A 16,516-nucleotide genomic window follows, 5' to 3' on the forward strand; every position below is an offset into this window, starting at 1 on the left:
CAGGTGCTGCGTCGCTTTCACTCTCAGTGGTTATAACCACCACAACACATTATCAGTGCAGGAATACTATTTTCAGCTCCCTGCACTCTTTAACACGCAACACGTTGTGATAGCGGGCTCACGCTGCGCCGGTTTGACTCAAATGTTTTCCCCTTTGAAGTGTTTTTTTATTTTTTTATTTTTTTTAACCCGAGACAGTGCTATTACTGAGACAGTGAGATCGTCGCTGGAGCTGTTATTAGATGGCTGCCTTTAAAAGGGGCATTCCAAAGTAAACTGCCCCATTACTCGCTGCTCATTTCTATCCCTCCCTGTGCATTTCCCAACAACAAATGGCGCTGATAGTGAAGAACACGACTTACAGAAAACAGTGTCATGTTTCCATCTCACGAGTGACTTGTGTGATGTGTTGTGATGCCATACACTCATTTAAGGCAACATGGGTGCTTTCGAAGACACACAAAAAAATTAAAAGTATTAAAATCTACTTTAACAAGTGCTTTTTTATCTGTATTCATAGTATTAATATCTAAATATTGTTATATTATGTGTTGGGTGTGGTGTACAGGATACTGGTGAGAAGATAAGATGAGTTTTTAAGCTGATTTTTAAGCTGTGTAACAATCACAAGTTAGATTATAAAAGTAGCTCTGATATTAGATATGTTCGCATTAAAGAATAATCTTCAAAAACAGGATGTTTCTGCATAATATAGCACTCTTAAAATGGTGACGGGTCCCCTTATTTTTCCAGTTAAGAGTGTAGTGTGACTTCTGGATGAACATGAAAGGTAAAAAGTCTGGGTCCAGAAATAATCTAAGAGTCCTAAGGTGCAGAAAAATCCCCAAAAATAAAACATTTATAAAAGAAAAGATCCCCACGCTGGATCATAAATTGATAAACATTTGTATAAATTCATCTGTCCCTGGAGAGAAAGAAAACTCCCTTTTAACAACAGGAAGAAGAACCAGACGCAAAGATCTGCATCTACCATCTGCCATGGCCGGTCGTGGTGAAAGGAAAAATGGGGGACAGAAAGTGGAACCCTAACTATATTAAAGCTTTTCCAAATGACACTGCATTCAGTGCAGAAAAGACTTGGATTGAGAAAAAAGGTTAATATGCAAATTGAGACATTTTTAAAGGATGAGAGAAAGATCTGAGGTCTGTAATGAAGTCGCGAGAACAGCGCAGGTACAAGCTCAGGATGAAGGGAATACAGAGGTTAAAGGTAAGAAGGGGGTGAGAATGAGGGCAAGAAAATCAGGAGGAAGGGGGGACAGACGGAGGGAGGGGAGGATGGATCGGAGGGGTGAGGTAGGTCCTCTGACTCACTCGCATTCCTGTCGTCCAGATTTATAGCGGCTCGGGGTCCTGAAACAGGCCCGGAGCCACGGCCAAATTACAGTCATCTACAGCATTCCTCTGCTGCAAACACAGGTTAGCAGTCAGGCCACGCTAAGTGCTAGGTGCTGCCTGTTGACAAATGACTTCCTTTGAAGGGCACAAAGAGGGAGACTGTGTATTTACTGTGTGAGGGCACAAGAGAGTCGAGCTGTCTGTGTTTCTTTTGTCGGACAACATTTTTGCTAAAAGTAGCCGACGAGGACTGTTTGTTTGCGTGCGTGTTTGTTTGCGTGCGTGTCTACCCCCCGTAGTTGCTTGTGTTACTGAAAATGTGGCTCGTGTTTAATAAACCAGTGGAACCAAGTGGCGACACTGGCTTACAGTGAAGGCTCCTAGTATCCAGAAAATCCAATTATTGGATTTGGACTGGTAAACATGTGTGCACTGTATGTATACATTGACCCCAAACTTGCTCATGCAAGCTTGAACATGCTTGCACATTTTCACCCCTCAGGCTTTGACCCCGGAAATAATAAAATGAATAAATATAGAAGTAGAAGCTGGTACACGGGAGAAAAAGTAAGAAAACATGGTAAAAATCCAGACCAAAGAGGAGAGTTTATGGAGGGTAAAAATCGAATAAACGGTAAACAAAAGTCGTTATGCCCTGCAACTGGAAAATGTATGATGACGACCTGAAACGAATGCATATCGCCACCTAGCGCAGCGAAGGGTGGATGGATTTCATGGATTTCCCGCTCATGCTTGTGTACTGGGATGAGGACAAGAGTCAAGTTAGAGTTTGACTCACAACTGCAGCTTTACAGAAACACACACACTGTAACACACGCACACATAAGTGACATCGATGGGAACGGGGAGTGTGTGACCTGTGTAAAGACTGTCTTTGTGTTTCAATGCTAGGTTCCCAGACAACTAATAGTACTAATGGTGGAGTGGACTCGGGGCAAGAGGTCGCTGACCTGACCTTGTGTGCGTGTGTGTGATTGTGTCTCCTCTAGGCGTTCACAGGCATCAATCCCAGGACCTTTCAGGCTACTACTCCCTCCCTCCAGGCGGTGTTGGTCAGATCACTCCCTCCATGGGCTGGTGAGTGTCTCTCTCTCACACACACACAGCTGTACAGACTGTGACTCACATAAGTCCTTTGTTTGCTCATCGTGACCTTCACGCCTGAACATTCAAAGGAACACACCAAAAATGTGTTGTAGGACGCCTGAAACTGTCTACTCGTCATTTTATTCAGTGCTCTACCGTGATGCTGCACACTCATGTTAACGGCACATTAAAAAGAAAGCACATAAAAAAAGTTTATAAAATGATGGCGCAGATGACAAAAAAAATATTTGGCCACATTAACCCTTAGAAAACACAGCGTTTTGGCTGCTTTTTACGATTACTATTTTAAAACATACAGTGTATACAGACCGTCTTATATCCTAACAACTGTATAAACACACCTCAACAAAAAGTCCTCAAACTGTGTAAAATCGGATTGAATTTGTGATATTTGTGAACTACGTCACAGTTCAAAGTTTGCTTGACTGGTCAATTTGTGACTTCTGTACAATTTTATATCACTATATCATGTTTTAAAGCCTGAATATGTGACCTATAAACACACACACCCACAGGATGTCCATATAAGGAGCTGTGTATCATTCCCACGGCAATTTACCGTGGGTGCACCTGCGGCACAGATCCCCAACCCCTCACATATTCACTTTACAAACCAGTCCTCCACACTGTAATTTTCACTAAATAGTCTCCAGCTAATCTCCCCAAACACACACACACACACACAGTGTGACCTTGGCTAGTGGCACATACATCACTGTCTCACCTGGTCTCAGCCTAACCCTGTTGTCATGGAAACCACCTCTTTGAACCTCTTCAACCCGTGGCCTCTGCTCCAAACAAAAGGAATGTGAACAATTGACGTAAAGACACTTAAAAGTTTATCTCTCAACTCTCAGATACATCTTTACTACTGACTTAGAAACTGAGAAGATTTCGAGGGATTTTGTGATTTTTAAGATGACCTCATGGAGTAGAAAACTGTGATCTCGAGTCGTATAAATATCCTGTAACTTGCTGAGTCCCTCATGATGTGGTGCGCTCTGGGGAACGTTGGCAGGCTCCAGGTTAGATGTTGGGTTTTCTCAAAAAAAAAACCTCCTCCCAAGAACTATATATTAGAATGTGTGTGTGTGTGTGATTTGGTTTTGTACCCGCTGAGCTATGATTTGCAGAGCAGCAGAAGCCGTGTGGGACAACTAACATCTGCTCCATATTCAGTCCTTTCATTTCTGAGTCGATTGTGAGCTCCCGGTGTCACGCTGGGTCGATTTGTGAAGTTTTTAATGTCAGACTTCCACCGATTTATGGATCAAGTCCGTCTATTACAAACCAACAGTATATCTGTGCCTGCACAAATCCCAGTTTAAGGCTTACGTCAAATGTCACAGAGATTTTTAAGAATGCCTTCAAACAATCAAACAATCCCTGGACAATTTTTAAAATTTTCAAAGTCTTGTGATTTTTTTGCATTCAACATTTTTTATCTGTTTCACACAAGAACACGGAGTGTTATTACAGCTAATCTCCCTTTAATCCAGATTATCTGCATGTCGCACTTCTTTGTTGCCAGGGAGAAAAAGGGAGGAAAATGTCAAACTGTTGTTTCCCCAACGATGATTAGCCTGGTTTGTCCCTCTGGTCTCGTCAGTGGTTTGATCCGTTGTCTCAGAGCAGGAGAAACACTGTTGTGGAAGCGTGTAAAAAGGGAATAATGTGTCATTTCTCCAAGTGTTTGGCTTGACAGGTAGTAAGGAAGGGAAAAAAAGAACCCTTGAACCCTGGCCTTGTTGTTCTCCTGCACTTCACTGACCAGTCACAGCACGTCAGTAAGAGAAAATTCATCCATCTATCGCTTTATCGTCCACATAAAGTCTTTTAAAGCTTAATGAACACACATTTGTCGTCCATTTGTGCCTTTAAATAAACTTTAAAGGGATCAGATGTTAAGCAGACGTTGTCGACGTCTGCTGTGTCAGTAAAAAGTCAGTCTCGGGGACAAAGAAAACACATGAGGAGGCACTGACCGGGGACAACAGAGGCCTTCGCTTGACTTTTCATCACATTCCCAGCATACCTCTGTGCAGCCATGCCTCTCACATGGGAGGTATTTTCTTCTGCTGTGACTGACTGTGGCATCACCACAACAGCAGCGTTTTTTTGATGTGGACCACGGTGAAAAACGGCTTCTCTTTTTTGGCGATATTGACCCAAAAAACGGAGTGAGTCACATTGATGGATGGCTCGGTGGTTTTGCCGAGACATGAGCTTCCTGGCAACAAGAAGAAAAAGAAAAAGCAGACGTAGTTTTTATGCTGAACAACACTTGACCTGTGTGAGAACAGGATTACATCATGAATGCTCCTCTGATGCTGGGCTTCAGGTGTCACACGCTGTCTCCTGAAGCTAAAGAATAGTTAAGAAGAAGGAAGTGCGTGATGATCATGAGGATGAAAAATGATGGGTTATTTAAATGTGAGATGTGGATTAGGCTGCATGTGTGTGTGCATATGTTGAAACATAAGGATTAATGGGGGGTTTTAATGGCTCTCAGTGAGGTAGAAGTGTGGTTTTCTACATATCAAAGGGTCTCTGCTTACATCCCATCTCCACCCTCGACCCCCCATGGTGCGCTAGTGTGTGTGTGTGTGTGTGTGTCAGCAGTGCTGATTCAGACTCTCCGTGAGGGATCACAGAGAGCGACTCCACACAGCTACAGAAGAAGTGGCTACGCAGAAAAAGGAATAAACATAAAACAAACCAAGAGAATTCACTTTATGTAAGAATTTGCACATTCACTGGTTTTGTGTATTTATTTATTTATTTGCACCACGAGTGCAAACGACGGACATTAAACACACACAGTAGCTTGAAACTCAAAGGAAACTCAAACGAAAACCTTGTTACGTTTTATTATAAATAACAAAAATAATATAGATCATGAGGTATGACAGGATAACACTTCATTTGTCCCTAATTTCAGTTTAAATTAAAGTAAAAATTGACTCAAACATCCATATATATAAGAAGATGAAGCGGCTGTTATCTGTCGAAACTGAAAAGGCATCAACTGTTGCCATGTGTCTTCCCTCTGCTGTGATGTGGCAGGCAGAGAGAGCCCGTCTATCCCGGCCTGTCCCCATGTGGATTCAGGCCGCCTTACTCCTCCAACCTCCCCAGCGCCTCCTCCTACGCCAGGTACTGTAACCGTGGCAGGGCTGGACCAAGCCGAGAGAGAGAGAGAATGATAAGAAATAAATAAGAGAAGAGGCCATGCATCGTCCGCTCCTGTTTACAGCACAAATGCCCAAGCTGGAGTTTTTCTAAACTCATGCAAATCAGCTTTCTGTGTCAGTTTCTCATTGGACAACTACTGTAAAGGAGCCATTAGGGAGCCAGTGTGCTGTAAACAGGAACAAGCCAAGCCAAGCTATCCGCTGCTGCAGAACACAAAAACACAGAGACACTCATGTGTCGCCGTGTCATATGGACATTTACTGCTTTTTTTTCCCCTTGCTTCTGCTTCTTTTACCCGTTTTATGTCATTGGATTATAATCCTGTTGTAAAGAGTAATTCAAATATGCCAGATTTTGCCCTGTTATCTTATAGCGTCAATGTATTCATATTAAAAAAGCCATGTATGTTGATGTTATTTTCCCCCTGTGCACACACTTCTTCACAAGAGGATGAAGAAGATGTGAGGGGGCAAACTTTGTCTCTCAGTGAGGCTAAGTCGCCCTCTAGTGGTGGTCTTACAGTAAATGAAGCTCAACAGAGGCCCTCATAGTACAATTGAAATAAATAAATACAGGGATAAAATGAGAAAAGTTGCACAACAAAATCATGTAACATCCACTAACCAAACCAAAATCACCAACATGTCGAGGCTGGATTAAAAATAACACTAATCCCTTAATTTATTTATTGTTTTTATTTTAGTGCATTTAGCCGGTGAGTGTTGACTTTTTCAGTTTGTGAACACATCTGGTAAAGAAGTATAAATACTGTATATATGGATGTAAAATCCCTGATGGCACACAACAAACAGGCTTTTCTGCTTTCAGACTCATGGTAAGTGTTTTATACGTCTACACTGCTGCAGCGACCTCTCTTTGCACTTCTTCATGCATTGAAGGTCTTTGACCCAAAGCTTGCATTTAAAACGTGTGCAGATGCTTTTTTTTGATCAGTTTGAAGCTTATCGCTTTGAAATCCCTCGCTCCTGCCTGCAGAGTCACCTCCTGCCCCCTCAGCTCAACACTGACTGTCAATCTCTGCCTTCTCCTTTCTCTTTTCTTTTGCTGTACTTTAGGTTCTCTCACCCTCTGATGCTCGGCCCATCAGGCATGCATCCGACGGGGATCCCCCACCCAGCCATAGTGCCCCCTACAGGCAAACAGGAGCATGATCAGTACGACAGGGGCATGTATGTGTAAGTATGGCTTTTTTTTCTAACATTAGCACAGTTGGGGGGGATTTGGGGGATAATTTAAGTCTAAGTCCTTGCATATGTAAATGACAGTAAAGAAAAACAGATTTTAAAGCCTCCTCTCTCCTCTCTCCTCCCCCCCGCCAGGAAGCAGCAGGTGGAGCCCAAGCGGGAGAAAGAGCCCAAGAAGCCAGTCATCAAGAAACCACTGAACGCCTTCATGCTCTACATGAAGGAGATGAGGGCAAAGGTCATCGCAGAGTGCACGTTAAAGGAGAGCGCCGCCATCAACCAGATCCTGGGCAGGAGGGTGAGCAAGTACACACACACACACACTAAAACAGTTTCCAGGTCAGTCTATAATTTCACACATGAAGAACATGTGAGTAGTCATGTGAATTCTCTTTGTTTAACACACTGATGCTGCTGAAGATACCCAGACTGTTGAGCTGAGCATTTTGAATCGTCTTTAATCAATCAATCAATCAATCAATCTTTATTTGTATAGCCCACAGTTTACAAAACATAGTTTGTCTCACGGGACTTCACAGGGTTGGCAACATCCTCTGTCCTTAGACCTTCGACCAGGGTAAGGAAAAACTACCAGGGAAAAAACCCTTATAACAGGGAAAAAGGGTAGAAACCTTAGGGAGAACCACAGGTGAGGGATCCACTCCCTGGACGGACAGACGTGCAGTAGATGTTACCCAAAACATACAATACACAATGACAAAGAATAAGAAGTAAAAAGTCTTTAAATGCCATGATCCATCTGGTTCACTGGGTTTGTCACAGAATGTAGCGAAGGCTTTTGTGGTCAGAGACTTGGGGATAACGGAGTTTAAAAACCCTACTTTTACTCCATCATGTCAAACACAGGCTGAGTTGGACGCCATTGTTTTTGTTTGTTTGTTTTTGAGCTTTGCATGTGTTATTACTATGCTTTTACTGTTTTTATTCTGTTATTTGACGTCATTCTGTACAGCACAGTACAAGTCAACCTCTGTTGTTTTTAAATGTGCTCTATAAATAAGTCTTTGAGTTCAGTTGAGTAAGGACGTCCTCAGCCACACAGAACCCCCCTGAAACGACTCTGAAAAACGCTGTACAATATGCCAGCATAAACATTGGTAATAAGAACAGAAACAGAGACGGAGTGAACCAAGCCAATAATGTCTGTTTCTGTTTTGTGCCGTTTCCGTGTGCCGTATTTACCGACTTTACAGACCCACGGACACTTGTTTTCACTTTTAAACCTTAAATACTTAATGCACGATTCTGCAACACGTGTGAGATCCATCCAACTGTACTTACTGCGGAAGGAGAGTCACACACGCTGTGGATGTTCAGTGCAGCTGACTGTGTGTGGAACAGTCACTGATCTGTGTGAAATATAAAGACAGGGCGTGTGTTGGCGATATCTAGCCGACTTTAGTTACTTTTCATTGATAGTACTTGTGAAAACTGTCTCTGTATACACACAAACACTCCCCCATTGATGTGTGATGGTTTGCAGCTTTAATTTTTGATGATTAAATGTTATATATTAAGATTTTCTTTCTCCCTTTGTTTGTGTTTGTGTGTCCAGTGGCACGCACTGACCCGGGAGGAGCAGGCCAAGTACTACGAATTGGCCAGGAAAGAGAGACAACTCCACATGCAGCTCTACCCGACCTGGTCTGCCAGAGACAACTACGTAAGCAACACCCATCTTCTTACTTTACCACATCATTATTATTATTATTGTTATTATTTTTCCCGTTTCCCACCAACAATGGCTCACATTTGCTATGTTGGCGTGAATCCACACGAATGCATGAAGATGTAAACATTTTTTTTTTTGGTGGGTGGAGGAACGCCCCTGGAGAAAAGTTGTGTGAATTTTTATTATACTTTGGTTGCTGCGGTTACAAGACTTAAATAAATAACCAATGAAACACAATAAATGTATGGAGATTGACATTGAAGAGCATTGTGTGCACTTAATTTTGATTCACCACAACATGATTGACCCACATCAATGCTCTCAGTGATAAAAAAAAAAAACAACAACAATGCAATCAGGGACAGCTCCAACCCTTCACTTTTTATTTCATGATATTTGTTGTTTTTACCTCAGAAGTGAAATAAACACACACATATATACATACATATACTTCATCTACAGACATTATCTTAACACGTTAACCAGAGTTACCGGGGTGAATTAAACTGTGTAGTGCATGCATGTTAGTCTAATGTTGTGGGGATGTGCTGTATCTGGGCTGCTGTGTGCCTCTCATTTGTCAGTTTGCTGTTGAACTCTTGCAGGAGGCGGGCCTTAGCGGGGTCGCGGGGGAAAAGAATAAAGCCGATTGGGTAGGGACACATCTTATGGTGGATTTATGCCTCTGTGGTGGAAAAGAGCAAATGAGAATGTGAAGGGCTGCATGAACCAGGTTGTGGGTATATATCTTCACCCCCCGTGCAACGTTTTGCATGCACACAAACATTAGCCTCACAAAATAACACACGAGCAACAGCAGCTGCAGAAGTGGGGAATAAATTGATTGATTGGTTAGTTAGCGGTGCACGTTGGGTTAATGAAAGGTGAACGGTTAATCTGCTAGTTAGCGAATCACACAGAGGTATAAATCAACCCGTTTTGCTCCACTAACAGAGGACAGGGCCGCATGGCTGGCCTCACTGCCTCACTGCCCCCCCACCACCCCCACCCCGCCTTTGGTTTTCCATTTATTTATTATTATTTGTGTTGCTTTTTTTTTATTATTATTATTATTTTTTTGTGGGCATCCCTTTTAAAATACATTCAGTGTAGCAAGACAACGGTGACACAGGGGTTAAAGGTCCATGTGTGAGGCACAAATTGAATCTATATCCATGAGAAGTCTATAAACACTTAAAAATAAAAGCCTTTTATATGTACTTCAGGCAAGAGGAAGATACTTGGAAACCTGCGGCAACGCTTTCCTCTGCTGTGCTGTCTCTGTTTCTCTGTAGCCGACTCTTCACGGGCAGGCACGCTTACACTTAATCATCCGAATGAGTGCATCACCAAGAGCAGCCCAGTGGCAGTGCTTTTTAAAAGCTATTTCAAAATAAAAGTCCCAACCCTGTTCGTGGAGAGATATTCCTAAAATTGCTATTCCCAGTTTATCGTATCCATTATAGACCAGAGCTGAAGTAAAGTGATCATAGATGAGCGACTGCTACTGCTGTGTATGCGTGTTCCAATTATTTCACTTTTGACTTTTAGGACAAAATGTGTGACTTAACTGGGAGGTTGAGTTTTTTGTCTGTGTCAAACTGTGAGGGATTATTTCTGCATTAGCAACACAACATTCTCTTTCCGCGAACAGACAAGACAGATGTAGGCAACAGCGTCCCACCTGCTTCTGCACTGGTGGTGTATACACACAAATGCTCCCTCAGTCAGGTCTAATAACACTGCTTGAAAGAGGCAGAATAGTAATAACAAGAATAAGTGACACACTGCAGCTTTAATGACAGGAATACAATACTCTACAATGGTTCAGCAGCAGCCAAAGTGAACTTATACACTCCTTTTATGCTCCTTTTAGTCTGTTGGGAGCATAGAGAGTGTGAGATCATGACATACACGTCGTCTTGTGCTTAAAATATCCTCTGCTGTGTTTTTTTTCAAAAAAACCTCACAGAGACAGTGAGAACAATTACTGGACGTAGAAACAAACCCTCCAAAACCCCTACATGTAGTCTACATACACCCACGTCCCCACACACACAGCTTGAAAAAGCCGTTGCAGTAGGAGCTTGTTGTTGTAACCACATAGACGCGGCGCTGAGGAGGGCAGACACTGACACTGACGCTGACGCAGAGAGAGGCAGTGAAAGACGTCTGTGCCCACATCCTCTCACCCAAAACATCAGGCCTCGTTCACTTTAGCGATGATTATCTCCAGCAATCAAACACACCAGAACAACAACAACAACAACCCCCACGGGTCATTTTTGCATGTTTTTTTTTTTAACGGTGGCCATTTTTATTAACGCAGAGTTTGTTTGTATTTCTTCATCTCTCTTTGCTTTTTTTCCTCCCCCTCCTGCTTTGGTGAAACACTTTGAGATTTGCCTGTTGTTTGTTTTTGCTTTGCACCCCCGAGATGAGAAGCAGCAGCTTATATCACATCATACATATACAGTGTTAGCGTCGCTCTCAAAAGAAAGATTTCCCCCGACAGTTGGAAAAGCTTGTAACAAACCATCCATTTCCCTACTAGGAAATCTTTCATTGAGGTCAAAGCAGAGGATTATGGAGCTACATTATTCACACATTTGCTAATATTTTGATGACGGTGAAACTGCAACACTTAAGTGTAAACTAATGAGTCGGACTCATGTCTTTTGTTTGTATTTCTTTTTTACGACAGGGCAAGAAGAAGAGGAGAAAAAGGGAGAAGCAGCAGGACTCCAACACAGGTAAAACACGACAATAACATCTCATATTTCAACATATGAGGAAACACACAGCCGGTGTCAGTCAGACTCTGCAGCCTTTGACGGAATTCAGTTAAAAAGTTGAGGCAGGATGCGTCTCTAACATCAAAAAAAAAACACCCACCCACTCTGATTTCCACGTAACCTGAATTATAAACAATATATTCCCTGGTTACACAAACGTTTGTCCTTATCTTCGCTGGTACGAGTTTTGAAATGTCATAATCGTACATCACGGCACTTTCCCCCTTTATCTTCTACCATGTGGGAATATTCCAGCACCTGTTGTCGATTTAAAAAAACACAGTTAATGTGATAAAAGCCAGAGCCATACACCATGAGATAGGTGTCACTTTACAATAAGACTTCTATTATAAATGGTTTGTGATTAGGTTAGCGGAGCACCACAGCATGGCAGCGCTCTCATAGTCCGTCTGTATCTCTTTGTTCGTCTGTGTTTGAAGAATGACAACGTTCTAGTTGTTCTGACGGTTGTTGATTGCTTTTTTTTTGCTGTGCTATAACCAGCGACTAACATTTACACTTAATGGATGATTTTTTCCTCTCAATGGACTTTCAGACTTTTCTCTTTCTTTCTGCTCTCTAACAATATTCTTCTGCTTCTTCTCTTTATTTATTTTGTGATGTCTCTCCTCCTCCTCCTCCTCTTCCTCCTCCTCTTTGTGTTGTGCATGCTTTGCCTTGTGCTCAGACCCCGGTTCTCCTAAGAAATGCCGGGCTCGCTTTGGCCTCAACCAACAAACGGACTGGTGCGGTCCTTGCAGGTGTGTACCAAACATCCCTAAACATCCATAGCCACCGCCACCGCACTGCCGCCATCCATCCAACAAACTCCACCGCCATCATCTAACCATTTAAATATGTCATTTTCCATCATGATGACATCAGGACGTTTGTGAAGGCAGAGCTGCTCTGGAGGCATCAACAGTTACAGTCAAAGATGATTAAAAACAACAAAAACGATGATTTAAGATCAGCTCTGCCTCCAAACAATGTTTGAGCTCTGCATGCCTTTCTGTGACTAACTCCCTATTCTTCAATATAGTGACATTACAGCCACATACAAGTTTAATTAAAAAATAAATGAATTATCACATATTTGCACAAACGCACTTTGCAGGACCGCGATTACACAACGTTTGGTGTTATCAGAAAAATTACAACAGTTTCTGAAAGCTAAGACGTTGCACGTTAAAGCCCCTGTGTGGCTATTACGGTAATTTCACTCGCGTTGTCGCATGAAGCTGGCAAATCGGCGTCTTTGTCGCCAGAGAGGAGAGAGTTTTTGGAAATTGAGACAAAAACCCAAACAAATGTTACTTTTAATATGTTTTAAACTGTTCAGATTTCAAATTTAACACACAAAATCTGGTGTTTGTGTACAAATACAGTGTTTTTTCCTTAGTAAGTTGTTAATAAATGCCAGATATTGAAAGTTATTCTGGAAAAATGGACAAAAACACTTAGTTGCAGGATGGTTATGGTTCTTTTATGGTTAAAATAGGTCAAAATGTGATTAAAATTGATTTATTGAACTGTAATCTACTGCAGGAGCCTCACCAGGTTTGTTTTTCATTAATTTCCCTGACGTTGACTTCAAATCATAACAATCCTGGTGGTCTCAAAACAAACATGGCAACAATGCAGCATAAATGATGGGATGTCGACAGCTCCAGCAGCAGCAGCAGCCTCAGACTGCTCAGTGTTAGTCACAGCAGAATTTACAGTAGACAACAAGTCGACAGCTTCACTGCAGGAGTCAGGAGTCAGTGTGGTTCTGCAGAAGAGAGAGAGAAAGAAGTGTCACCACAACAACAGCACTGTAGCAACCCTGCTGCTGCTGCTGCCGTTGTCTTCCCCACCATCACGTCATGGAAATGTGTGTGTGTTTCGTTTTGAGAGAACAAAGGGGGGTGAATGTGGTTAAAGCAAATCCTTATCACCGCAGCTCAATGCGCACACACACTCTCTCTGACAGCCGTTCTCATGCCCATCTGCTTTCAACTTTCTCCATTCATGCGATGTGGTCACCGGCAGACGTTTGATGGTGAACTCTAACATTTAGAAATCACTTTCTGCTCTTCACTCTTCCTCTGTCTCTCTCCCCTCTCTAAATATGGCCCAGCGCCTTTCCTTGTGGTTAAACCTGGTGACTCATATCATATTCTGGTAATGATCATGGGATCCTGTTAACTGCTTTCATGCCGCGCTCACTCAGGGTTGCACAGCTCGCTGAGCACGCACACACACACACACCAGGTCACTGCTGCAGAGCAGGAGAGTGAACACGGGGAAATGTGTAAAACACAATTCATTTTCATGAGTTTGTTATTTAAAACTTTAAAAATGAATCATCCTCCTTGTAGTCTGGAACTAAACTCCTCAGAAAAGCTTTGGAAACCTTGTTTCTCCTCTCTTTTATATATCGTTGGAAAGCCTGATTAGTCATCTTTACGACAAGGTACGACATGTAAGGATCGTGCTTCTGTGGAATGAGCAACGCGGCTAAACGTGTGGGCAGCTTTACTCAGTCGTGAGTGGAAGATCCATCTGCTCACATGTTGCAGTGGCGTGGTATGGCATCCCATTCCTCAACCAGGAGCTGTTGTTGATGTTGTTGTTGGTCACTGCAGCACGTACAGCACGTCCAACCTGATCCCACACGTGTTTCTGCAGATATGAGGCTCCAGAATCTCATGTGCTGATGGTTAGGTGCCAATCAGGGGTCAGTCACACACCTAGGACTAGGACAGCTTAAAATAAGGAGAATATTACAGGGCATTTTGGCACAAACCCACATGATTAATTAGCCGTGTTGCTCATTCCACGAATGCACAATCCTTACAAGCTTGTACCTCACTGTAAAGGCGACTAATCAGGGTTTACAACCATATAAAGTACAATATCAAGTGGTTATTATAAAAGAGGATAAATGAATGACTGAAATAAAGTTGTTCTTGAGGAGTTTAATCATTCATCTTTCACATAAGGGTCGCAGGGGTCGCTGGTGCAAATCCCAGCTGACATCAAGATCATAATAGTTTTGGATTTTTCACTAGTTTTGGTTTCTATTTCATTTTGACTATTTGTTTTTAAAAATGGTTTTAATACATTTTTAGAGCAGGCTTGTATAAGTTTTAGTTTTTTGCATTAGTTTTAGTGTTATTTTTTGTAATATGAAGTATTTTCCAGGTGCAAGATTCAAAAGGGTCATAATAATAAGAGGACTGTATTGCAGCAGTAATAATACACAACTCCTTATATTATATAATATTATTATATTATATATAAATAAGAAATAAACACACTTCGTATGAACCTTAAAGGGTTATGTATGAAATTAATGTACAAAGATAAAAACTAAGCACATTTTCATGTCAATTTTAGTTAGTTTTAGTTGGTTTTATATAAATGCACAATTCAGTTAGTTTTCTTGTTATTTCGTCAGTTTTGGTTAACTATAATGACCTTGGCTGACAGAGGGTGAAAGGTCAGTGTCCAATTTACCTAATCCCTAAAATCTGCATGTTTTTGGTCTTCCTGTTAAGACAAGAGTGTTAACCACGTCAGTAACTGACCGCGTGTAGGAAATAAATGTGATTAATGTAGTTAGTTAGTTAATGCACTGACGCTAATGACCCTGGTGTGCCTGTGTTGTTCCTCATGTCCATGTTTCATTGACCTCACAGTGAGTGATGCATCTCCATTGACTCCTGCTGACATTTACCATCCACACTCTATTCACAGATAACTCTCTCTGACTGTTCCTAGGAGGAAAAAGAAGTGCATTCGCTACCTTCAAGGAGGAGGCTGCCCCAGCCCATCTTCTTCAGATTTAAGTGCTATAGACTCTCCCCCGCCCTCCTCCTCCCCGTCACACCGCCCTCTCTACCACCACCACCACCACCACCACCACCAGCAGCAGCGGCCATCCTCGCCGGGCTGCTCGCCGTCCACACCCATGTCCCCGTCAACGCGCCTGCCACTGTCCCCGCCGCCGTCGCTCTCTCGCTCACACAAACACGGCCACGCCCGGCAACCCGCGTCCAAACACACGCACCTGGAAGCGTCCGGCAAACGCGGCTCACCTGCGGCGCCATGTGCCGCCAAGACCGCAGGACTTTCTCTTAAAGTGCTGACAGAGACTCCGTGACCGCTCCGGGCCACACTCCCATCATCCATGTCACGTTTTTCATTCCCCCGAGTGAGCCACATAGATGCAGCTTTGACAAACGTCAAAATAAACATAATAAACCTGTCGTATGCAGGAGGTGAACGGTTACAAACCTGGGCCTTTTGTTAATCACAGTGTCCCGGGTTAAAGGTCCAGTGTGTGACATTTTGGAGGGAAATTAAACATATAATCGCTCTACAATTTTATTTTCTTAAGTTTTTAGAAGTAGTATCAAAGGTTTTGTTTCTACGGCAGCCACATGAGGAACATGTTCTCTGGTTCCCCGACAGTCTCTGTGACAATCTTCAGTCTCACCACTAGATGTCACTAATTCTTACACACTGGACCTTTAATTTTAGTATAGTAAAGTATTTATATTTTAAGACGCACAAACAAATACAGATCGGACAAGACATTTTAACTGGTGTGAGGCTTCAGTTCTGTGGATTCAGCGATTAATTCATTCAGAAGTGAGTAAAGACTCGGCCGTGAAGCTCCAGACCACACACATCCAGTTCTACAGAGGCAGAAATCATCTGGTTCTCTGGTTACAGCCGAGCCTGTGCTTCGACCTCCCTGACAATCATGAAAATACAAGTTAATGAGCTCTTAATCCAACGATCAACGCAGGCTCTCAGGCCCACGGAGCGACGGACTCATCATTCTCTCATCGTGTTGAAGAGAATAAAAAGACAAACTGGTTCCTTCACCTGCAGAGACACGTCGAGTAATTAAAGCCAATTTGGCGTCAACGTGCTGTCGCATGTTTTCCTCCACCACCTTTCTTCTGATTCCTTCCTCCATCCATCACAGTTACTGAGACCAAACCACTGCATCTACACCCCCATGAGAGCAGAGAGCAGCCTGTAACCAGCACAACTTCCACTTCCATCGCTGCCTTTTTTTTAAATTTCACTTCTATTTCCAAATATTTCAACTCCAGAAAATGACACCAGCAAATCTCCATGAT

General features: G+C 42.6%; 1 protein-coding gene across 1 annotated transcript in view; it reads left to right on the top strand.

Annotated features, from left to right (window-relative positions):
* tcf7 (transcription factor 7) overlaps positions 1-15,211 on the top strand; it is a gene marked incomplete at both ends in the record, with an annotated part of 52,843 nt that extends 37,632 nt beyond the window's left edge. Inside the window, 8 exons of the mRNA XM_083909873.1 lie at positions 2,370-2,457; positions 5,554-5,643; positions 6,759-6,878; positions 7,023-7,185; positions 8,464-8,571; positions 9,186-9,233; positions 11,285-11,333; positions 15,144-15,211. Of these exons, the coding sequence (XP_083765999.1) occupies positions 2,370-2,457; positions 5,554-5,643; positions 6,759-6,878; positions 7,023-7,185; positions 8,464-8,571; positions 9,186-9,233; positions 11,285-11,333; positions 15,144-15,211 (734 nt within the window). The remainder of the gene's footprint in view (positions 1-2,369; positions 2,458-5,553; positions 5,644-6,758; positions 6,879-7,022; positions 7,186-8,463; positions 8,572-9,185; positions 9,234-11,284; positions 11,334-15,143) is intronic.
* Positions 15,212-16,516: the final 1,305 nt, after the last annotated feature.

This window comes from Microchirus variegatus, assembly GCF_963457635.1.
Source record: "Microchirus variegatus genome assembly, chromosome: 2".
NCBI lineage: Eukaryota > Metazoa > Chordata > Actinopteri > Pleuronectiformes > Soleidae > Microchirus > Microchirus variegatus.